At 38.7% G+C, this 25,020-nt stretch overlaps 1 protein-coding gene across 1 annotated transcript in view; it reads right to left on the minus strand.

Moving 5' to 3' along the window:
* The window catches only part of CCDC81 (coiled-coil domain containing 81), a 69,649-nt gene that overhangs the window by 29,904 nt on the left and 14,725 nt on the right, over positions 1-25,020 (minus strand). Inside the window, exons 2-7 of the mRNA XM_072610626.1 lie at positions 18,916-18,977; positions 18,632-18,788; positions 14,340-14,596; positions 12,520-12,599; positions 10,068-10,183; positions 7,794-7,911 (exon numbers count right to left, since the gene is read on the minus strand). Coding sequence (XP_072466727.1) covers positions 7,794-7,911; positions 10,068-10,183; positions 12,520-12,599; positions 14,340-14,596; positions 18,632-18,788; positions 18,916-18,977 — 790 coding nt within the window. The remainder of the gene's footprint in view (positions 1-7,793; positions 7,912-10,067; positions 10,184-12,519; positions 12,600-14,339; positions 14,597-18,631; positions 18,789-18,915; positions 18,978-25,020) is intronic.

Below are 25,020 nucleotides of genomic sequence, written 5' to 3' on the forward strand. Positions count from 1 at the left end.
TGTATACAAAATAAATTCCACAAAGTCAACAGAGAGAAAGGAGAATCAGAGAATCTTGCAAAAGGTGGATTTTAGCTGGGATTTGAAGGAAGTCAGGAAATAGAGATGAGGAGGAAAAGAATTCCAGAGATTTTCACCAAGTGAAAATGTAGAGTTGGGAAATGGAGTATCTTCTTTTTTTTTAATTAATTAATTTATTTGTTTTCAGTTTTCTACAATCACTTCCATATATCTTATATTTTCCCCCTTCCTCCCCCACCTTCACACTTCCCTCTCTGAGACAACGTGTAATCTTATATAGGTTCTACACATACATTCTTATTAAATACATTTTCACCTTAGTTATATTGCATAGAAAAATTAAAATGAATGGGAGAAACAATGAAAACAAAACAGAACATAACACAAGAGAAAATGGTCTGCTTCATTCTGCGATCAAATTCCATAATTCTTTCTCTGGATGTGGAAGGTGTTTTGCCTCAAGAGTCCATTGGGAATTTTTTAGGTCCTTGAATTGCTGTGAAAGACTAAGTCTACCAGAAAAATTCCTCGCACGCTGTGGTTGTTGCTGTGTGCAAAGTTCTCCTGGTTCTGCTCCTTTTACTCTTCATCAGTTCATATAAGTCCTTCCAGGCCTCTCGGAAGTCTTCCTATTCATCATTTCTTATAGCACAATAGTATTCTATTACATTCATATACCACAACTTGTTCAGCCATTTCCCAAATGATGGACATCCCCTCGATTTCCAGTTCTTGGCCACCACAAAGAGAGCTGCTATAAATATTTTTGTACATGTGGGACCCTTTCCCATTTTTATGATCTCTTTGGGATACTTTAAAGGGTATGCACATTTTTGTAGCCCTTTGGGCATAGTTCCAAATTGCTCTCCAGAATGGTTGGATCAGCTCACAGCTCCACCAACAATGAATTGGTGTTCCAACTCTAATGAAGTATCTTCTTCTAGGAACATCATAGGCCAGAATGCAATGCAGAGTACATGGAGGGGAGTGACCTGTGGGAAGGCTGGAAAGGTAGAAAGATGCCAGGTGGCAAAGGGCTAATTGTACATTTGATCCTAGAGGTAATAGGGAGCCACTGGAGTTTAGTGAATGGGGGAGAGAGGTGACACTGTCAGGCTCACTGTGCCTTAGAGAGATCAATTGGGTAGCTGAGTGGAAGATAGACTGAAGTTGCAATCACAAAACCATGCTGATTGGATCCATTACAAATTTATGACACGTAATCTCAAAGAGGTCTTCAGTAGGGTAAGAAAACCCTTTTACACCTCCCCTAATTGATTCACTATTATAACCACCACCAAATCTTTCCAAACCTTACCCCTCATCTTCCTCTTAGCTGAAAACCCTGCCTCCTATTGCCCTGAAAAAACTGAAGCCATCCACTAAGAGCTCCCTTTCCTCACCACTTCATCTTTTATCACTCAGATGTCCTCTGCTATGATCTCCTCCTTCACTCCACCTCACAGGAAGAAGTGACCACTCGCTATAAAGTTGAGTATACCTTTTGACCCAGCAATATGACTTCTAGGTCTGTATCCCAAAGAGATCATAAAAAAGGGAAAAGGACTCACATGTACAAAAATATTTACAGCAGCAATTTTTGTAGTAGCCAAGAACTGGACATTGAAGAGATGCCCATCAATTGGGGAATGCCTGAACAAGTTGTGGTGCATGAATGTAACGGAATATTATTGTGCTATAAGAAATGATGAGCAGGTAGACTTCAGAAAAACCAGGAAAGACTTGCATGAACTGATGCTGAGTGAAGTGAGCAGAACCAGGAGAACACTGTACACAGTAACAGCGACATTGTGTGATGACCAACTTTGATAGGCTTAGCTCTTCTCAGCAATGCAAGGATCTGAGACAACTCCAAAAGACTCATGAAGGAAAACGTTATCCACATCCAGAAAAGAACTATGGCATCTGAATGAAGATTGAAGCATACTATTTTCTCCTTTTATGTTTGTTTTTTCTTTCTTGTGATTTTTCCCTTTTGTTCTGATTCTTCTTTCACAACATGACTAATGTAGAAACATATTTACTAAGATTGTGCATGTATAGCCTATATCAGATTGCATGCCATCTTGGAGGAGTAGAGGGTGGAGGGAAAGGGGAAACTTAGAACTCAAAATCTTATAAAAGTAGATGTTGAAAACTAATAATTATTTTTTTTAAAAAAGAGGTGCCCCTTTTCCTTGCTTGCGCAAATCTCTCTACATGACCTCAAAAAAGAAAGAAAGAAAGAAAAGAAAAACCCTCATTGGATCTGTCCATACTGGCTAGCTATCATCTAATATCTCTCTCCTGCATTTATTTCATGGTTAAAATCTTTGAAAAGGCTGTTTATAATTCACACCTCCACTTTTTGCTCACTTCCTAACTTTCTGTAGTATGGATTCTGACCTCATCATTCTACTGAAACTGCTCTATCCAAAATCATCAATAATCTCTTCACTTCCAGATCTAATGACTTTTTCTCAATGCTAATCTTTCCCTCCATGCAACCTGTGACACTGTCAGTCACCCTCTTCTACTTGAAACTCTCTTCTCTCTAAGCCAGGGGTGGGGAATCCACTTGAATTCAGTCAAAGGGCCACACTTGTGGCCCTAGAGGGCCACATATGCAGGTTCCTCACCCTTGCTCTAAGCTTTCATGACACTGAACTTCCCTGGTTCTCCTTCTACCTGTCTGACCACTTTTTGGTCTCCTTTGCTGGATCTTCATCCAGATCTTGCCTTCCTCTCTTTTTGAAATGTGGGTTGTTTCCTGGTTTCCATGTCTCTCCCATTTCTCTATCATTCTGCAAAGATTACCAGTGACAGTTCAGCAATCCTGTTTATATATTCTTATCATACTATGAGGTATAAATACAGTTCAAGCCTGGTGACTCAAATTCATTGAGGCTAATGATGCGCTCTAAATACCTGTCTTCTCATTCTGAGGCTCTTAATTCCATCTAATCTAGTCTTCTCTCTTCTTTCCCATAGAAGCATCTTCCTGATAGTGAATTTGGTGTTCGGTATGTTCTTTAAGCATTTCTTTTGTACAAACTGATTAGTTACCTCTCCCCTTCCCCAACTTCAGTTGCTTGAGTGGAGTGTCTAGTCCATTCTCAGCAGATGTATGTGCCAGACTTAGAGGCAGGAAAGGCATGGGTTATACCAGGTTCTAATGCTTATTAGCTGGTGACCACCTAACTTCTCCCGAAGCCAGTTTCCTCTGTCTATAAAGTGAAGTAATATTCTGCTTATCTCAGATGGCTGTTGTGAAGGTCAAATGAAATAGATTACTTTCAGGGCTTCGCAAACCTGAAAGCACTATGCAAATGTCAGCTATGTGCCCCAAAAGGGAAGAATTAATTATATTTCAGCACAAACCAATTAAATTACTTTACTTATTTTCCTCTCTCCTTCAAGTACAAATACCCCATAGCCACAACAACATAGCCAAGATGGCAGGATTCTTTGAAATGACTTAACATCTATAATACCAATTGATCACATCGATCATGTTACCATCTGTGGCCAACGTAGACACATGCAGAAAAGACACCTGACCATTGAAACCACTAACATGACATGACTAGAGAAATGTAGTTGGAAAGCTCACCAACCTCTCAAAATAATCCTCCCCCACCCAAGGGGAGATAAGATGCTCCATTTAGATTCACCTCTGCCCTCAGAGGAATGTGGTCTACATTAGTCTATGGAAAACAATCCTCTCCAGATTAATAGCTATTTGTACTTAAAAACTGCAATGCTTCAAATCCCTTTCAACAGTTGTGAGTCAGCTTCCTGCACTTTTAAAATAATCTCTCCATGGAAGAACAAGCGGGAGTCAGGTTTCCATAAAGCCTCTAACTCTCCAGCTAATATTCATAAACCTAGAAATGAGGTGCTCTCTCTGAAATGGAACAAATCCTTAAAATGGATACTCACCAGGCCCTCAATCTTTTGAACAACTCAAATCCTCAATATTATAATTCAAATTCGACATCCCTTACAAATTGTATCAATTTCATAAAGGAGGAATACCCATTAAATGTTTAACAGCAGATCACATTTTATCAAAGCTTTAAGCAAAGCTTGTGAAAAGCTTTTCTCACAACAATCCTGAAAAACGGGAGGTGACACATTAGACAGAGTGCCTGACGTGGAGTCAGGAAGACTCTTTTCCTTGATCTCAAATCTGACCTCAGATATTTACCAGCTCTGTGATCCTGGATAAGTCACTTAACCCTGTTTGCCTCAGTTTCCTTCTCTGTAAAATGAGCTGAATAAGGAAATGGTAAACCTCTCCAGTGTCTTTGCCAAGAACACTCCACATGGGGTCACAAAGAGTTGGACATGACTGAAAACACCTGAACACCACCAGTACTATCCCCGTTTTTCATATGAAAAAACAAAAATACAAAGCAATTCTTCCATTTGTTAGTGCTCTCCCCACACTACCAATTGCTTTATACTTGTTTTATAAATATATGTATAAATATACATATGTTTCTTTGTCTCTCACCCCCTAGTCACACACAAGCTCCTTCACGGCAGACTCATTTTTGTCCAGATACAAGTATCATCACCAGAGCCTAGCATAGTATGCCTGGCTCACAGTAGGCACTTCACAAATGCTTGTTGAACTGAACTAGATATCTGTGCTGCTGGACTCCTGCAGGCAGTACTACCTTGTTATTAACCCCTTTCCTTCCACCACCGGGACATAAAACTTGACACCAACACTTTCTTCCAGACAGGCAGGGACTGAAAATTTTTAAACAACAAGGGACTCTTTTATTTTGATGTCTTCAAGAGAACATTTGCATGAACATGAAGTTTCTCATTTCCCAGGAATGGGAATTTTTAGTTTACCCATTTCGATTAGCCTCCACTGTGAATAAGAAAGAATCAATGGCCTGATTCAGAAAAGGGGTGTTGCTAACTTTAGGATAAATGGATATAGAAAAAGAGAAAAAAAACTAAGACAAACAAAAGGGCATATAGGAGATTGTTTTAGTAATCCAGGTACAAGACAAATTTTGATGATCATATATTGGGTCTATATAAATAGCACAAAATAAATCAATTAATAAGCATTTATAAAGTACTCTTTGGGGCAGGCAAAATGCACCAGACTCTGGTGACACAAGTACAAAAATGAAACTTGCCCTCAAGAAGTTTAAGAGGAGAGACAATATATACATGTATAAGCACACACTAAAAGTCAGATATGAGACAACTGGGGGCAGAAGAGAGGCAGCTGCACCTGAGGAAGCAAGGAACTAGGAATGGCCTCATTCAGAAGGTGAGTCTTGAAGGAAACTCCAGAGAAAGAGGCAAAGAAGGAGTACATTACAGCCATGGGGTACAATCAATGTAAAGGCATGGAGATAGAAAGTGGAGGACTGTAGATGAGGAATAAGAAGGTGGCTGATTTGGCATGATGGTGGAGTACACAGAGCAGAATAATATTTAATAAGCCTGGAAAAGCAGGAGAAGAACAGGTTTTGAAAATCAGGATATACATAATTTTAACAAACTTTGGACAACCTTGTGATTCTTCTTCCATGACATGGTATTTGTATGCCAGTGATAAGGTTTGAAATTTTCATCTCCTCTGTGTAACTTATTCACCAAAGAATTTAACTCCTCTTCTACCTACATATACTTCTCTCTTTCTTCCTTAAAAAAAATTCACTTTAACCCTACCATTCCTCCCTCAACCTTTCATAAGTGTCTCTTCTCCCTTTCACAGCCAAACTCCTTTAAAAAAAAAAAAACTCTCTATATTTCTTGTTCCTGCTTCTTTTATCCTTACTTCTCAACTTTTGGCAGTCTAACTTCCAAGCTCATCACTCAATTGAAAATTCTCTAGTTACCAATGAACTATGAATTGCCAAATCCCATGGCTTTTTTTTCAGTCATCCTTTTTAATCTGCAGCACCTAACACTGTTGATCACCTGGATACCCTTACCCTCTCTTGGTTTTTATAACCCTGTTATAACATTGTTCTCTCTTGATTCTCCTCTCTTTCTAGCTCACAACTAGACCCAGTCGGCTTCAGAGGAGAAAGTGAGGCTGGTGACTTTGCACAGCCTCCCTCACTTAAATCCAATTCACTTGCATATCATGGCATCACCCTCATGATGTCACGGTCTTCTTCAAGAAAATAGTAGGACAAACAATAACAACAACCTTTCCTAGCCATGTCTGCCTCCTCCTTCTGAGTATACCTTGAGGCTTTGTCCTGGTGTCTAGAATCTCTCTCTTTCTCTCTTCTCTCTCTCTCTCTCTCTCTCTCTCTCTCTCTCTCTCTCTCTCTCTCTCTCTCTCTCTCTCTCTTCTCTCTCTCCCTCCTCTCTCTCTCTCTTTCCCTTCTCTCTCTCTCTCTCTCCCTCCTCTCTCTTTGTCTTTCTCTCACTCCTCTCTCTCTCTCTCTCTCTCTCTCTCTCTCTCTCTCTCTCTCTCTCTCTCTCTCTCTCTCTCTCATCTTATCAACCTTGACGGGTGCCAACTATCATTTATAAGCATATAACTCACTTCCAGATCATTTATCAGGGACTCATTTCTCTTCTGAGCTAGCACAACACCAACTGCCTTTTGGGTTTCTCAAACTCAAACTGTCCTTCTGGGGTCTCATACTAAGAGTGTTATCAAACAAAACTCATTATCTTTCCCCAAAAAACTCACTCCTCCTCTGAATTTGCCTATTTTTGTCAAAGGAAGCACCAACCTTTCAGGTTCTGAAACACAGAGTAATCCTCAATTTCTCACTTCTCCCTCAACCCCGACAGCTACTCAGTTGTCTAGCCTTTCATACCTAATCCCTTTCTCTCAACTTACATGGTCACTAACCTAGTTCAGGTCTTTTTTGCCTTTATCCTGGTGACATATAACCTTCTAATGGATCTCTTTGTCTCAAACCTTTCCTTTCTCCAATTCATCCTCCATACAACTGATAAAGTGCTGTTTCTGAAATACAAAATTGTATCGTGTCATTCCCTTACTCACAAAACCATAGTGGCTTCCAACTGCTTCTATGTTCAATTATTTCTGCCAACAGAGAAGAATCAGCCTGTAACTAACCGTATTCCACAGATAATTCACAAAACAGAGATCACACTCATGGCAACTACCTAAAGGATGGTATATAGCTGATCGATAATGTTTGGTTAATGTACTGCCCTGAACTCTCAAAAAATACCTTCATATACAAGACTACTTTTTACATGGTACTTTAAATACTCCATCTCTAACCATTGTCTAAGGTAGGTAATTCAAGAAGTATTACATTCTTTTTACATATAAAGAAAACCGAAACCTATAGAATTAAGTGAACTGTCCACATCAGATCACACATCTAATACATGGCAAAGCTAGGACTCAAATCTAGATTTTCTGTCCCCGACTAAGTATGGTGCTCTTTCTACTATAGAATGGTGTCCTTTTATTTATATCACTCTGTGCAGAAGTCCTGGACCAAGTTAGGAAGGGAGATCCCCTGACCCAGCACCACAATAAGGAAGCATGGCCATTATAAATATTATCCTAAGTAAAAAAAAACTCATGAAGAAGGACTAAAGGGTAATATGGTCCAAACATGAAATTAGGTCACAAAACAAAGGCTTTGCCTCAATTGCTATCAATAGATCACTCTCCTAACCTTACTTACTGCAATGTGAAATGTTAGATTTTTTTTAATGATTCTTTCTTTAAGTGCACTAGAGAAATGCCCATTTAAAAAAAACCCTTTAGGACTTAGAGAATGACTCACCTTTCAGGACCTGGCTTCAGCTGGTTGTTCTTCTCCACCCTGTCTATCAAGTTGATCCCTGTTACTTTGACAGGAGAGATAGCTTGCCTAGCCCGAAGCTTCTTGGCTGAAATGCTCTCTGTAAAGTGAAGAATAAAAGGAAATAGAAGCCCCTGAAGCAGATGTAAAAGCCATTTTAAATATGAATTTTCCATTCACACCTGGATAAATAAAATATACTCCACAATTTGTGGAATGCTGGGTTCTGAGACTGAATGACACTCTCATGAGCTTAAATTATTTTTTACCCCATCGTAGTCAATCAACAAATATTTACTGTATGCCTGCTGCATTGAAAGCACTGGAGGAAATTCAAAGATTCAAGACAGTCCTGCCCTCAAAGAGCATATAATCTAGTTGGTGATATAAGGCATAAATACAGGATGGTTCAAAGCTGCAAAAGAAAATGTTATTGTTGTTCAGTTGTGTCCAACTCCATGACTCCATTTGGGGTATCCTTGGCAAAGATATTGGAGTGGTCTGCCATTTCCTTCTTCAGCTCATTTTACAGATGAGGGGATTCCCTGCCTATTTTATGGAGAACTCACACAGGGCAAGTGTTCACATGGTGGTCAGAAGAAGCAATACAAGGATACTCTCAAAAGTCTGTCTTATGAACTTTGGAATTGATTTTGTGACATGGGAGACACTGGCACAGGACTGCTCAGCATGGAGTGCCCACATCAGAGAAGGTGCTGTTCTCTATGAGCAAAGCAGAATGGAAACAGCTCAAGAGAAAAATGCAAGACATGCAAATTTAGACAATCCACCCCAAATGTTCACACAAATTATTTGTGCCCAACCTGTGGTCAATTGTTCTAGGCTCGTATTGGTCTAATCAGCCACAGCTGGACACACTGAAACTTGACTCTAGCAAGGTGATGTCATTTTGGTCCTCTTCGAGAACCAAGGACAGCAACTGATAGATGAGGAAACTGAGTCAAAAAGGGTTAAGTGACTTGCCCAGCAACACTTAACTAGTAAGTGTCTGAGACTGGACTTGATCTCAGGTCTTCTTTACTCTAGGTTTGGTGCTCTATCTATGCACCACTTAGATGCCCTAACAAAAGAAGACATCATAGGTATCACAGCCAAATAAATGCTACAAATATTACATGATATAAATTCAGAGGAGGAAAAGATTGCTTTCCGGAGGAGCTAGGATTGGGCCTTAGAGGAAAAGTAGGTTGTGAGTCAGTGTATGGCAAGGAAGGGAAGAAAAGTCATGATGTGGACACAATGATTGGCTGCTTGTGTCTTTAAAAAGTGTGCAACCAAATTTTTCTGCCATATTTTCAGCTGTGCCCAAAGGCACACTCTACTTCCTTCCCCTATTCTCCCTCTTTTACCCAAGAAATCAGTTGGGGGTATTTATTTCTACTTTCTGTTATTTGTTCTCAGTTTCAGATGCAGAAGAATCTCCTCTTGGGACCAAGTGTTCAAACCATGGTGCCTGGGAATCACGATTGCAGGAAGGGCAGCAATGCTGGTGTGGAAGTCCTGAAAAATCAGTGTGTCTGAGGCTAAAATCTGAGAGGAGGGGTTTAGACTTGAATCTGATGCTGTGCTCTATGGGAACTGAGCTAAACTATGAATCTAATTCCCTTTTCCTCCCCAGAGACTGAGGTGGTAGAGGGGGAAAAAGAGATTGTATCTGCCATATATGGGAAGTGTGTTTATATACACATATATACATGTGTGTGTACATATATAATATGTATGTGTATATGTATATGTGTGTGTGTGTGTTTGTGATACACCTGAAGTAAACGTTCTTTTTTAAAATCTCCACAGTGTTATACTACTTTGACATTCTATCTCATGCTATAAGATTCTCTCTCCTGTAAGATCAGACTACCTCACAAACTTCTTAAACAGTCACCTTACTAGCCCTTTACCAGTTCTGGCACAGCCTCTGCCCTATTATACTGTAGAGCCTGAACTCTCAACCAGAAATTCTTCCTGGAAAGGAAGGGGTGCCAGCTCAACTGTAAAGACAGACAAGATGTGTCTATTCCACTTCTCTCTCTCTTTTAATCATTTGACCTGAAAAGGGACTAAGAATATGATTAAGAGTCTACTTCCAGGAGGAAAGTAAAAAAAAGAAGTTCCTATTAGAGAAAAGACCTAGCAGAATTCTGTGTTACAATTCATTTGCTGCAGATACAAGGATCGCTCAGCAATAGCTTTCGATATCATGTGAAAAGTAATAATAGAATGCATACAGACACTCACCTCTCACTTCTTCTTTTTCTCCCTGGTCTTTGTTCTTGGACTCCAGAGGGCCAGGCATTTCAATTTCTTTGATGGTTTCTATAGTTGGTTTGATTTCCGGATCCTTGGCCTCGATCCTAGAGGTAAGCCAAAGATGTAGCCATCTACCATGGAGAGCCCCAAAATGGGGCTGTGTGCCCCCTTCCCTCTTGTAAACTGCTCAAACAGGTAGGAATTTCAACTGAAAATAGAGTCCTTAGAAAGACTAAGTAATGTTCCTCTTTTAAAAATCCTCCTGACCCATAAGGCACCATCAGGAGGCACAGAACGTCAGCACTGGAAGGTACTTAAGAATATAAAATGCTACAACATGATAGAGAATGTCTAAGCTAGAAGAGACTTTAAAACAAAGAGTGGAAGACCACAAACATGGAATGTTAGAGCTAGAAGCAAGCTTAGAAAACAGAATCCTGGACATAAAGCTGGAGGAGACCTTAGAAAAGAGAATATTAGAACACAAAACAAAGAACACAGAACTGGAAAGATGCTTTTAACACAGAATGTTACACTGCACACAAAGATGGATGAAAGCTCAGAATTAACAATGTTAGAACACAGAACACAGAAGGTACCTTTGACATCATCTACTCCAACCCCTTGTTTTACAGATAGGGAAACTGAGTCCTAAGGAGGTCAAATAAATGACTAGTTCATGACAAAACAGAGACAAGAACTAGGACTAAACTGTATTTTCTGTCTCCTGGTACAGTACACTGCCCTCCATGGCTAGGATGACTCTGCTGTTACAGACACTTATCAAACAAAACCGACAGCTATTTTTTCTTTTTTAAAAAACTTTTCATTTGGAGTTTCTGTTTTCCTGTTCCTCTTTTCTATTTCATTTTCAGTAAATAAGTGGAAACCACAAGAACACTATGAAGATGGGTGATTGCTAAGTAGCTTTAGGAAAAGAATATATAGCCTAGAAAGAACACTGTTAGAAATTATGACCTCTCCTCCCCACTGTACTACACCTGCATAGAAATACACACACATACACACACACACACACACATGCATAAAATTATAAGTAAAGGGATCTGTGGAAGGAGGGTAGTGACCATGACAATAGACTTACCTTTGGAACAGGGGATTTGGGAGGGGACATCTCCTAGAGAATTCTGGGGCCAGTGTCACTCAAAAAAGATACTTAGTATTGACACATGACATCAGCATTCTTTGGTGGATTGATAAGTCCATTTCTAAGTCCGCTAGCCTCTCAGGCCCTCACCTTTGCCTTAGGGCCCCATATTCTAGACACAGGCTCCGCTTCAGTGCTTATTTAATAGTTCAAAGGATATTGCAAAGTTCTCCAAGTTCTCCAAAGTTCTCTGAGGGCTATGGAAAGAACTTTGGGTAGGGATCAAAGGATCTAGGTCCCTGCCCTATTTCTGCCATTAAACTAGCTTTGTTCTTGGGCTAGTCTCTTCTCCTCTCTGGGCCTCAGTTTTGCCCTCCATAGAATGAGGAGATTGGAGTAGACAATCTCAAGGTACCATCCAGCCCTATTACACTGCTTTTTGTCCCATATAGCACTTTTAGGAAGGAGAGTATGTTTCAGAACCAAACCTCAGAGATTATCTTTTTCAGCTTGTAAGTGAACAAGAACCCCTCTATAATGGACCTGGAAAACAAATGTAGAACCTCTACTGGAAGACTTCCAAGGCAAGAGGGAACCTACCAAAGAAGTCCATCCTACTCTAATGGTCAGGACATTTCCCTTGAAATCAAGCCTAAATCTGCTTCTCTGTAACTTCCAAACCTTGCTCCTTGTTTCACCCCCTGGGGCCAAAGAAAATAAACCTAATACCTCTTCCATAGGACAGCCCCTCAAATTCATCAAGACAAGCGTCACATCCCATCTTCTGCTCCAGGGATAAATGTACCTAGTTCCTCCAACCTATCCTGTTATGATGTGGTCTTGGGGCCATTCACCATCTTAGTTACCTTCCTTTAGAGGGTTCCTTAGCTTATCAATGAGTTCTCTAGACTATCAACCCTCCCTTGGAGAATTCTCTAGCTTACCTTCCTTAAATGAGGTGTTGGAGCATGGGACTATCACCTGGACATTATACCTCTCTTAACCTAAGATAATAACCAACATCGATATAGTGTTTGAAGGTTTGCAAAGCACTTTACATACATTTTTTCATTTGATTCTCATAACCACTGACACTACCCCTTCTCTCACTCCCTGATCTCTTGTGGACCAGCTACAGCCTCCACTTGCCCAGCCAATATTAAACCAAGTCTCAGGAAAGATCTGAGTTGGACTGGATAGAATTTGGTTTTAGGATTGGTAAGGGAATGATGAGTGGGTTAGGGCCCAGCCAGTCAAAGCAATCTCCCTGAAATCAAAACAAACAAGTCAGAGCAAGTAGAGTAGATGTGTGAACTAGAGAGGTGTACTCACCTTGGGAAAGCGCACACACTACAAGGACGCTGTGCAGTACCCTCTCTGTTAGAAATCACTGAGTCCGTCGTCCCAGGCCTCTGTACCACAATGAAGCAAAAGGTTAAAAATGTGCATCTTTGCCCCAGAAAATAAAGATTGGGACTTTTTTAACAGTCTAATAGACATCAACAGCTATAGGAGTTGAAGGATAGACTGACAGACAAATGTCACTGAGTCATGGCTAGTTGCCCAATTTTTACAATCTTTAACAGTTTTTTAAAAACTGTTCATTCTAATCCCCTTTCATGACATCCATTGAAGTACTTGAAGACAGATAATCCATTGATCTCTAACATCTTCTTTTTGCCAGCTAAATGTTCTCATTTTTCAACTGATTCTGATATGACATGCCTTCAAGGCCTTTCACCATTCTGCTTACCCTTCTCTATATGTCTATGTGCATTGTTATTCCTTATCACTTGGTAAGGAATTCCTTATCACTTCTCCATCTTACCAACATCCTTCTTAAACTATGGTGCCCATGAATAAACATGGTACTCCTGATGAGTAATGATGAAGGGAGACTATCTCCTACTTACTCCAGGAATCTCTTAATGTAGCCCTTGCTAAAATATTAAGCAACAATAAGGTACAAGATCTCATTAGCTTTTTGGTGCATTAAAATATACTCTTCTGAGACATCTATTACTCTCTAGACTAACAGCTCAAGGGGTCTATGACACACTTGCTCTAGAGCCCTTGTTCTAAGATGTCAAGATCCTTTCCGATCCTGACTATCCTCCAATGCACTCATTATTTCTTCTGATTTTGTGTCCTTTTTAAATATGTTGAGCACACCATCTTTGCCTTTTTTCCCACCTTCAATAAAAATGTCTAACATTCTGATGTTACATTAGACTTAATAATCAAATTTCAGAGCCAGAAGGAACTTTTGAGACTTTATAATCCAAACCCCAAATTCTCCAAATGAGAAAATCTGAGACTTAGAGAGAAGTAACTTGCCCAAGGTGGCTAACCTGGTTTTTGATAGAACTGGGAATATCACTTAGGCGTCCTAATCCTTATCCTTGCTAGACATATGACCTTGGTTAAGTCAATGAACTTCTCTGGGTCTGTTTCCTCACTTGTAAAATAAGGAAGTTGGACTATGATGGCCTGAATAGCATCATCCTATGAAATATGGTTTTCTTTCATTTATGATTTATCTTCAGTTGGCAATGGCTCATGGGTACAGAGGGGAAAAAAAGCATTGAGATAAGAGTTTGGAAATGTGCATTTGGATCTTCGCTCTGCCACTTTTGCTATTTCTGTGTCAATGATCAAATCTCCTTAACCTCAGTTTCTTCATCTATAAAATAAGAAGAATAAATTGGTCATCTCCAGTTCCAAATCCTATGTTCCTAAACAAAAGCTGCCTACTCAACAAACCTCTCCACTAAGTAATTAATAAAGTAAAGACTTGGACAGCCTTAACGAAGTTCTCATTGAAGGAGCTGTGAGCGCAATGGTAAGTAGGTTGGATTTGGAGTAAGAGGATTCGAGTTCAAATCTGCCATTTACCACCTACATGACCTTCATCACATTCTTTAGGTCTCAGTTTCCTCACTTGTAAAATGAGGGAATTAGTTTAGATGACCTCTAAGGTCTCTTTCAGTTCTAAATTCTATGATCCTCTCAACTTGAGCTTTTCTTAAGGGTTCATTTTAGAGTGATAGTAGTAGTGTGCCCTACTCCAAGAAAATTCATTGGGGATTCATTATATAATTCATTGGTACCATTTGGGAGAGGTAGTTAGAAGAAGGAATAAATCAATTTACATTTGAAAGAGCTTTAACCAGATTCCCACTTCCATCCATGGCACACAAGAAGTCCTTATAAAATCTCATCTTCACTTTGCTGTCTCTAATCATGAGGACCCCTATTCCCTTGAATGTAAACTCCACATTTTGTTTGACAGAAATGGATCGGGATAAAAAGAGCAATGTTTCCTTCACACATCCTTCCACCACATCCCTGTTAAAAGGACCCTCCAGGGATATCATGACGAAGTTAAGCTGAACGACTGGGATATCACCTAGTGGGGAAAAAAATAAATGGGAGAGAAAATTAGAATATAGATCATGTATACTCATAAACAACTATCTAATCTGTGCTTAATAATTCAAAATGTTTTACAAATAGTTTGTTTATAAGTATTCTTCCTACGGATTATAAATGCAAAATTTTTAAATATAAACATCCTAAATGACATCTCTCACTTAGTAGAAAATATTTGTCTTTGTATATAAGCACCTAGCATAGGGGAATGGGGGCAGGGAGAGTAAAGTATTTTATTTTAAGAAATATTCATGAGGAAATTCAGGAAGAAGCACCTTCTCTTAAATTCATTGGGTGTATATATACATATATATGTGTGTATACATATATGTACATATATGTGTACAAATATATGTGTGTGTATATACACATGTGCAAGCCCTTCTTAGTAATCTGCAAAACATTGGTTTCTTTCATTTCTTAATCCTGAACTATATTTTTCAACACTAGGGAAAGCAATTTGGAACTATGAATCAAAAGTTACTAAACTGTGCATACCCTTTGACCCAACACACAACTACTAGGCTTATTCCCAAAGAGATTAAAGGAGGAAAACAAGACCCATATGGGCAAAAATACTTATAGCAGCTCTTTTGTGGATACCCATTAACTGGAGGATTATGGAAAAAAATTATGGTATAAGAATGTAGTGAAATACTATTGTGCTCTAAAAAATTATGAAAGGTATGATTTTTGAAAAACCTGGGAACACTTGTATTAATTGGTGCTGTGCGATGTCAAACCAGAACAATTTATATCATAGCAAAAACATAAAGATCTTTGAAAGACTTAAGAACTCTGATCAAAGCAACGACCATCTACAATTCTAAAGGATCAGTAATGATGCATGCTACCAAACTCTTGACAGAGTTGGTAGACTGAGGATGCAGAAAGATATAGAGACATGTCCAATACAGGAATCTGTTTTGTTTGACTATGCAAATTTATTACAAACACTTTGCTTTTGTTTTGTTTTGTTTTGTTTTGTTTTTTCCAATGGGGGTGAGGAGGTTGAAGAGAGAGAAAATTATTTTTTATTCATTGAAAAAAAATTAAACCTATAGATAAATGCAAGCAATCCAGCTTAAACAGAAGTTCTGTCAGTTGAGAAGGATCAATCTCTATCTCTGACAGTAGAGGCTATGGAGGAAGGATTTATCTCTGAAAAGGGATTACTTTTTTGCCTTTTCCCTTGCAGCTCTTATAGAGCACACTGGAGAAAAGTAGATTTTTCTGCATGTTTCTATTGGTAATGGTGTCTTACAACAGGGCAACTCATCTAACAGAAAACATTGCACCCAGCATAGAGGAGACCTAACAAGTCTAACTATGGAGTCCAATTGAGCTATAGAAGTGAACAGGTCCAGGGAGCCCATCAAAGTTGCCTCCAGCAAATATACTGTATCCAGGGTGAACAGCTACGTTTTCAGAGTTGTGAGTTGCTTTGGCCACATGTGTTATTTATATGTGTATTTCCATACCATTGTACTCTGTGTATGCCCACTTATACAAGTAATATCTTGTGTATTTACTTTAAAAAAACAAACCTCAGGTTTATGGAGGATGTATTCTGTTGCTATTGCTTTGGCTATGCCATTTGCCTTTCTTTAAGCTGTGTCAACCAGCTGTCTGTTAAATGGTGAACACACTGGTGGGGGCCCATAAGAAATTGTTTTAGGAGAATGGCTTTACAGCTACAAGTGCAAGTTGGAGGGTATGCTGGAGAGATGGGGCTATATACAGATGAGGGAATTGAGGCCCAGAAAGGTTGATCAACCATGAGACAAAACTTCTATTAAATACATACTAGGTGCTAGTTGCTGGGCACACAAATGCAAAGAATGAAGCAATCCCTTCTTTTCAAAGAACTTACATCTTAATAGGAAAATAAATATTTTATATTATATTTTATATATATAATTTTATATATTTTATATATTATATATTTTTATTTATATATTTATTTTTAATATAAATATTATATATTTATATATATTTTTAATATAAATATATAGATATTATATATCTATATATTTATATTATAAATATAAACACTAAATATAAAGAGAATAAATACAAACAAATACAAGATAGTGAAATACAAAGTGTGTGTGTGTGTGTGTGCTCGTCCTTCGTTGCTGAAGACCATGCCATCAGAGAAATGATGACATGACTTGCACTTGACTTTGTTTTTTTTGAGTGAAGGAGGGCTGTGCAGGTCACCAGCCTCACTTCTCCTCCAGAGTCATCTGAATCCAGTTACCAGATATTCATCAGGATGACTGAAGATGACCCAGGATGAGGCAATTGGGGTTGTGACTTGTCCACACAGCTAGTGAGTGTCAAGTGTCTGAGGTGAGATTTGAACTCAGGTCTTCCTGACTCCTGCACTGGTACTCTATCCACTCCACCACCTAGCTGCCCAAATAATGAAGTACAAGATACTTGACCTATGTATTAAAGGAAGAACTTGATTTCATGAGCCAGAGGTAAAGAAAAGTATTCCCCACCAAGTAAAAACACAAGTCTGACCATGTCACCTCCTGATATTCATTTAAGTAGCTCAGATTAAATATAGTCTTCCTTTTGGCATTTGCCCTCTCCTACATTTTTAGCCTTACAGCTTACACTCCTGACAAACCCTCACCTTGTATTCTTCAATCCAGAGGCACTGACCTCTCTCATGTTCCTGGCACAAGACGTTTTGTCTCCCTATTTCTGACATTTTCGCTGGCTGCTTTCCCTCTTCAACTCTGCCTCTTGGCTACTCTACTCTCTCTTGCTTCAGGTCTCAGTTAAGACCCTCCTTCTACAAGAAGCATTTCCTGGTTCCCCTTAATATTCATGCCTTTTCCCTTTGATCGTTTCCAACTTATCCTAAAGCTAGCTTATGTATGGTTGCATTCATATTGTCTCCTCCCTTAGACTTTGTGTTCCTTGAGAGCAGGAATTGGTTTTGTATCACCAGTGCTAAGCACAATGCCTGGCACATAGCAGATGCTTCATAAATATGAAAATAGGGGAGCTTGGAAGAGGGGCAGGTTTTCAGGGAAAGATAAGTTTTGGACATGAAGAATTTGAAATGCCCACAAGGCAGTTAATGATGTGGGACGGAACCAGAGGAGAGAAGTGACTTTTCCAAAAGTACATAAGTAAGAGAATGAACCAAGATTGAAACCCAGGTCTTCTGACTCTATTTATATTTACCTCCAATCACCATATAGAATATTACTTTGGAAAGGATGACTGAGAAAGCTTGGAACCGAGGCAAGGTTTACTGACCCCCATAGAAAGAGAAATAAACTAATAGTTACAAATTATTGAAGGACCATGCAACTGGAATCTGGAGGAAACTAAGTGTCCCCAAGTATGTTAACTCTGCTGAAGAATTCTTATGTCTTATGAAGGCTAACCCCTTTGGGAATGATGTGCCTGGTAAGAGATAATTCCCTCCAGGAAATAGTTACAACACCCATTCACGGAAGGAGGGGCTGTTGGGGACCATTTACCCTCATCAGATCCCACCCCTCCATCAAGGTGGGGGGGAATACTTTCAGTACCTACAATCTTCAATATTAATATTTAAATGTGTGGGCAGATCTATGAATATCATTAATTTCCCATAGGACCCCAATCCCTGGCACACCTGACAGAATTAAGGTCCCCTGACCCCATATGGCATTTGGCATGGTAATTTCCTAATTCACTTATTCTGTAACATTGTATTGCTGTAATAAATTGTACCGCTATCTTATCACCTAACAAACTAAGCTAGAGCTATTAACCATGACTTCCCTAAAATTTCTATCTCCCCCAGTGTGTGTAACACATTGTTGTCTACACCCAGTAGATGCTTACTAAATGTTTCCTGATTAAATGAATGTCATGTTATGATCTGTAAGCTGGAGGAGAAAAGTAAAACAAACGTTGACCACATTTTGCCCTTTCATATTTTTCTCTGTATCCACATCCAGTAAGAAGGTTGACTTAATTAAACTTAAGAAACATTTACCAGGAGTAAATATTTTGTTTTGTTTGAGTCCATGCATTTGGGCAAACTTCTCGGCTATCACAAACACAGGCCTCTGAAGGAGAATAAACTTATTGTTGCCCACATCAAGCCTTTGCCTTACGAAGGTGAAGGTCCCAAATCCTGGAATCTGGACCCCCTGGAATAAGAAGGGACAGCAAATGAAACACGACTGAACAACCATGACAATCCATGATCCATATTGTACTACTATATCAGCTTGCTCTCTGTGACTAACACAAAGATGATGAAAACGTTAAGCCTACCTTGCGTAAGGAGAGCTGCCGTTCCACAAATTCTGACACGTTTGCCCAGATGTTAGAGACTTCTGAAATGGGAGGAAAAATATAAAATATCATCTATGAGTCTCTGTTACTTATTAAATGTCCTCTTGGGCTGAAATGCAGAATCAAGATAAAGGTGGCAAGTGCCCTATTTACGGAAAGTGGCAAAGTGGTTTGGTGGAAAGAAGTAGTTCTTCTGAAGTCAGAGAATCCTGATTCATAACTCCCTTGGATGTTTATCACTAGTTGATTTAAAAAATTTTATTTATTTATTACTAGTTTTCAAAATTCACTTTTATAAAATTTTGAGTTCTAAATTTTCCCTCCTCTTCTCCCTCCCCAAGGCAGCATGTAATCTGATATAGGCTACACATGTATGAGCATATTGAACATATTTCTACTTCAGTCATGTTGTGAATGAAAGATCAGAACAAAAGGGGAAAACCACAAGAAAGAAGGAAAAAAGAAAGAGAAAATCATATACTTTGATATGCATTCAGACTCCATAGTTCTTTCTCTGGATGTGTATAACATTTTCCATAGTGAGTCTTTGAAATTGTCTTAGAATAATACTAAGCCTTAAATCCTAGTATTGCTGAGAAGAGCTAAATCTATTATAGTAGATCATCGCACAATGTTACTGTTGCTGTATACAGTGTTTTCCTGGTTCTGTTCACATTACTCCAAATCAGTTCATGTACCACTAGTGTGACCTTGGATAAATTCACTTCAGTCTCCAAGCTATAAAATGAGAGTGTCGGACTACATGGCCTCTGTCCCCTTTCACATCTCGGCTTCTTAAAGAATTACAAAGAAGCCTGAACGACAGTACAAAATCCATGGGAAATGAGGAGTTCCACACATGAGAACTGTTGAAAGGGGAATCAAATCTCAGCTCTAAATACCGACTTGTTGTGTAATCATGGACCAGTCATTTACCTTTTCTGACCCTCAGTTTCCTCATCTGTATAAAGGGTATAGTAATAATTTCACTCCCTACTTCACAGGAAATACTTTACAGGCATTAAAACTTTCAGTGACAAAAACCTTTTCATTTTAACCATGTTAGATGAAAATATTTCTAAATTATATTGCTAATTATTAGCTGCTGTGGACTATAAAACCAAATAACTAAGTTTGTTAATATTGTGTCTAAAATAATAGGATTATAGGCTGTTAAAGTACTCCAGTGTATAAAATGAGCAAGCCACCAATCTGACTCCTCAGGGGGCCTTATTTTACTTTCAGGTTTCCAGCTGTGTTCTATTTTACAAAGAGCTGAGGCTGCTGACTAAGTAATTTCCAGATAAGTGGAGTACTTATGTACTGTATGAATACAATAGTATATCAGCTTTATTTATAAGTTGCTAAATGCCCATCGCTCATCCACAAATTGATCTTTGTTCTTAATAGTTTGTTAAAACTTTCAGTCTCATTAAGAATTATAATATATATCAAAAAATGTTTAAAAACATTGATCATCAAAAGACTTTTGTGAATGGAAATACAAGAAATTCCGTCATCTGGTTTAATTTAATTAATTTTAAAAAGGATTTATAAGTGCCTATGGACTTCCTAATGAAGTATGCACAGACCCCCATCAACTTCCTTACAAGATATGTAAGAGAAACACCTGGAAGAAACTGTAGAGTATGCGTAGTCATTTTGTAATTGGTTCTAGCTGGCAACCACATAATGAACTAGAGGTTCTTTGTGGACTGAGACATTCAAAAAACCTTAGCCTACCCCCTTCTATCATCATGAGCCTGCCTTAGTCTTTGGGCTACTCTGTTCCTGGTGATATGACTCTTTTCCATGACATCTGGTGAAACACCATGCTGTAGAGGGAGAGGCCATATGGCCCCATGAAAGGGCCCAGTCCATGACCATTGCATGTGTTCTTTTAGATGAAGGGGCATTGGAGTCTCCAACCCCATGAGCTTCAAAACGTGCAGAGGGTGCCTCAACATCCCATCATTTTAGAGTCTGGATTCCAGAGCCAATTCCTAAGAAACAAGGAGTAGCTTTTGGGAATGACTTTGTGACCTCAGCCCAGTGGTAGCTAAGACAAGGGCTATTTACCTTTGGACACATAGCCAATGTTATGTAGGAACTGAACTAAGCTTTGAGAGCCTACTTACCACAGATTTGATGTGCTTTAGGGGAGAATATGTCCCCTAATGTGTTGGGAGTGTGAAATTCTTATATGGTTTTGTTCTCATATCTTTGAAGTAAATATCAGTTTTTAAAAGCTGACTGATGTGAACAGCGAAATAAAATGAGAGTGCTAATAATTCATCCTAACAATAGGAGCGGGGATAGAGCAGGTGGTAGGGATTCAAGTCAATGGCAGTAGAGAAGAGACACCCAACACCTTTTAATCAACCTCCCTCACCTCTCCACAAAACTTCATATAAGTGTAGGAGTCTGTCTCTGGGAGAGAAAGTTAAGGTATAACTTGATATACTGTGGTACCATGATCACATGGTAGATCAAACAAGTGCCCAGCTCCCCCACTTTTAGGCCAAAAATTATCTAAAAGCAGCATTAAATTAAGTGATGACCAAAGATATCCAAAAAAAAAATTTCAGGGAGTCCTTTCATCCATCCTAAAAGTATACAGAAATATAGTCAGAAGATGCAGATCCTTGAGAAAGAATTTTCCCAAAGAAGCTAGTACAGGCACAAGTAAAAACAGAAAACCACCCAAAACTCTGCTTGGGAAAGCCCCAAGAGTAATAGACAAAATGCTATACATTTCACACAATACAATAATCACACAGAGCCCTAGCCCCCCAATTATCCAAAGAATATGGAAAACAGCTAGCTTCCAAGAACCAAGGTCTCTCAGAATCTTGATCGAGGAAGTCCCAAGGGGAATAGAAGACAACCCAGAACCATGAAGAAGGAAACCCCAGTAGAGGAGAAGTCTACCACAAATAAGAAAGCATGGAGTGAGGGTGGGGGTAGAGACAGAAGCCCATCCAGCACCCTGAACAAGGAAGCCTCAGTGAGGACAGAACACTACCCATCACTCTGATCAAGGGAACACAGGGAGGGGAGGACCATAGATCACCTAGCACCGTGAACAAGAAAGTCCCAGGGAGAACAGACCATCTAGTGAGATGATCGAAAAAGCCATAAAAGGGACAAAAGACTACCTAGCACCTGGCACTAAGTGATAGTTATGGAAATAAGGCTAGAAAAATGAATAAACTCAATAAACACTGACGATAAAAAAGTATTATGGATCCAGGGATGTTCAACATACCAAGAAGAAAATAATAATTGTACATTACATATAAGCAAAGCCTCAAGGCAAATCATAGATTTGCTACAAATCTTACTAGAATTTCTAGAAGAAATGATCATATTTAAATGATCATATTCTTACTATTATCATCCTCAAGAATCATAGTAATGTAAAAGTGCTTTAAGATTTGCAAAGTACCTTACAAATATATGAAATTAGAGTTCCAGAGGAGAGAATTGCAAAAATAAACATCTTATACAAGAGGTGCAAAATGTTGTCATTATTCAATCATTTCAGTCATCTCTGACTCTCTGTGACCCCATTTGGGGTATTCTCAGCAGAGATACTGCAGTGGTTTGGCATTGCCTTCTTCAATTCATTTCACAAATGAGGAGCTAAGGCAAACAGGGTTAAGTGACTTGCCCAGGGTCACACCACTAGTATGTGTCTGAGGCCAGATTTGAACTCTTAAAGATGAGTCTTCCTGATTCCTGACCGAACACTCTATCTAATATGCCACCTATAGCTGCCCTAGGTGTCTCCTAGGAGATGTCAGATATTGTCTATCACAAATAACTAATAGAAAATAGGTCAAGGAGAGAAAATGTAAGGATTAGACAACCTGAAAATTTTGACCATTTAAAAAGTCTAGCTATCATATTTCAAGAAATCATGAATGAAAATTCCCCAGACCTATTAGAGTCAGATGGCAAAATGACATGGAAATAATCCAGTGGTTACTTCCTAAAAGAAACTCTCAAATGAAAACTCCTAGGAATGTCATAACCAAAATTCAGAACTTTCAGTTCAAATAAAATACACCACAATCAGCCAAAAAGAAAGAGCTCAAATACCAAGTCAAGATCATATAAGATCTAACAGTTATGACTATCAAGGAAAATAAAGCTTGAAATACTATTCCAGAAGGCAAAAATCTAAAAGTCTATAACCAAGGATAACTTACCCATCAAAGCTCAGCATAGATTTAACAGTCCTTGTAGATACTCTGAGACTTGTATTTCTTCCCAGTTTGAGAAGAGGCTAATTTGAGGTCAGGAATCCCACAGGTGAGATCTCTCCCAATATACAGGAGTATAGGGAGGAAGAAAGGGAGGGAGGAAGAGAGGAATGGAAAAAGGAAGGAAGGAAGGAAGGAAGTCTCTCCGCACTCTAATCCATTCTCCCCTCAGCTGCCAAAGTAATTTCCCTAAAGTGTGGGTCTAACCAAGTCATCTTGCTACTTTAAAAATTCCAATGATTCCCTGTTACTTCCAGGGTCAAATATAAAACCATCTGTTTGACATTTAGAGTGTTTTACAACCAGCTTCTTCCTACCTTTTCCAGGCTACTTAGATTTTACTCCTCTCTACTCATTCCATGATTCAGCTACACTGACCTCTTTGTCATGTATTTTCCCTCACGTATGACCCTCCATTTCCCAATTCTCTGACTTTGCACTGGCTGTCACTCAAGTCTGTGATGTTCTCCCTCCTTACCTCTGGTTCCTGGTTTTCCTAGCTTCCTTCAAGGCTCAGGTCAAATCCCACCTTCTTTCAGTAGGAGGCCTTTCCTTACCCTCTGTTGTTAGGGCCTTCACTTTGATTACCATCCATTTACACTGCATTATCTCTTATATGTATGTATGTAACTGTGTGTGTATATATACACATATATATGTATTATACAAATATATGTATGTAACTATAGGTATACAGTTATTTGCAAGCTGTCTTTCTCATTAGAATGCGAGTTCCTTGAGGACAGGGACTGTGCATTCCCAGCACTTAGGATCTTGCCTGGCATACAGTAAGTGCTCAATAAATGTTTATAGATTGAATGATCAAGAACTCATAATGGGGGACTGGATGAGAAGAAGAGCATTGGAATGCAAGAACATTTCCATAAAATATAGATCACTAACAATGTTCAGCACAGTCCTCTTCTCTCAACATTTTCTTCTTCATCATAAAGGAGAGCAGTCAAAGGGAAGAGAAAGCACAGAAAGATAGAATCAAGGCACGCTGATAGATGTTTAACAACTGCTCTCCCCAAGAAAATAAAATCATGAATGATTCACTTTTCTAGTTTGATCTGCATTATTAATATTAATAATTAATATTAATATATTAATATATACAACACCACTTTCTTAAGTAGAGATAATTTTTAAAAAAAGAAAGTCTTGATTTGTAACACTTGCCAACTTTTAAGGCACAAAGTCTCAAGCTGAAAATTTAACTACTGGCTCTCTTCAACCATTTCATTAGCTGCAGGACACCTCAGATAGGACACACAATTAATCATAATGTTAAGTGTGAATAGGATGAGCTCACCCATAAGAGAAGAGAGCAAAATAGATTAAAAAACAGTACCTAATAATACACTATTTATTTTAAACAAATACGAAACAGAAAGATGCAAACAAAGTTAAAGTTAGGGGCTGGATTTTATGCTTCAAGTGAACTCAGAAAGCAGGAGGAATCATCATAATCTCAGACAAGGCAACGATAAAATTAGACTAGATTAAGAGGGATAAACAGGGAAACTACATTTCACTTAAGGACAATATAAATAATAAATATCAGTGTTTAATACATGTGTGCTAAACATCATTTAAATATTTAAAGAAAAAGTTAATCAACTTACCATAAAAAAAAAGATAGTAAAACTATCATGGTTAGGAGAATCAGATCTAGATAAATCTAATAAAAAGTCAAACGAAATAAATCAAGAACCTGAATAAAAGCTTGAAGAGCTGCCAATTACTCAATGGAAACAGAAATGACTATACATTTCACAATTGTACACAGCATATTTACAAAAACTGACCCAAT

The sequence above is a fragment of the Notamacropus eugenii genome, chromosome 5, assembly GCF_028372415.1.
Source record: "Notamacropus eugenii isolate mMacEug1 chromosome 5, mMacEug1.pri_v2, whole genome shotgun sequence".
NCBI lineage: Eukaryota > Metazoa > Chordata > Mammalia > Diprotodontia > Macropodidae > Notamacropus > Notamacropus eugenii.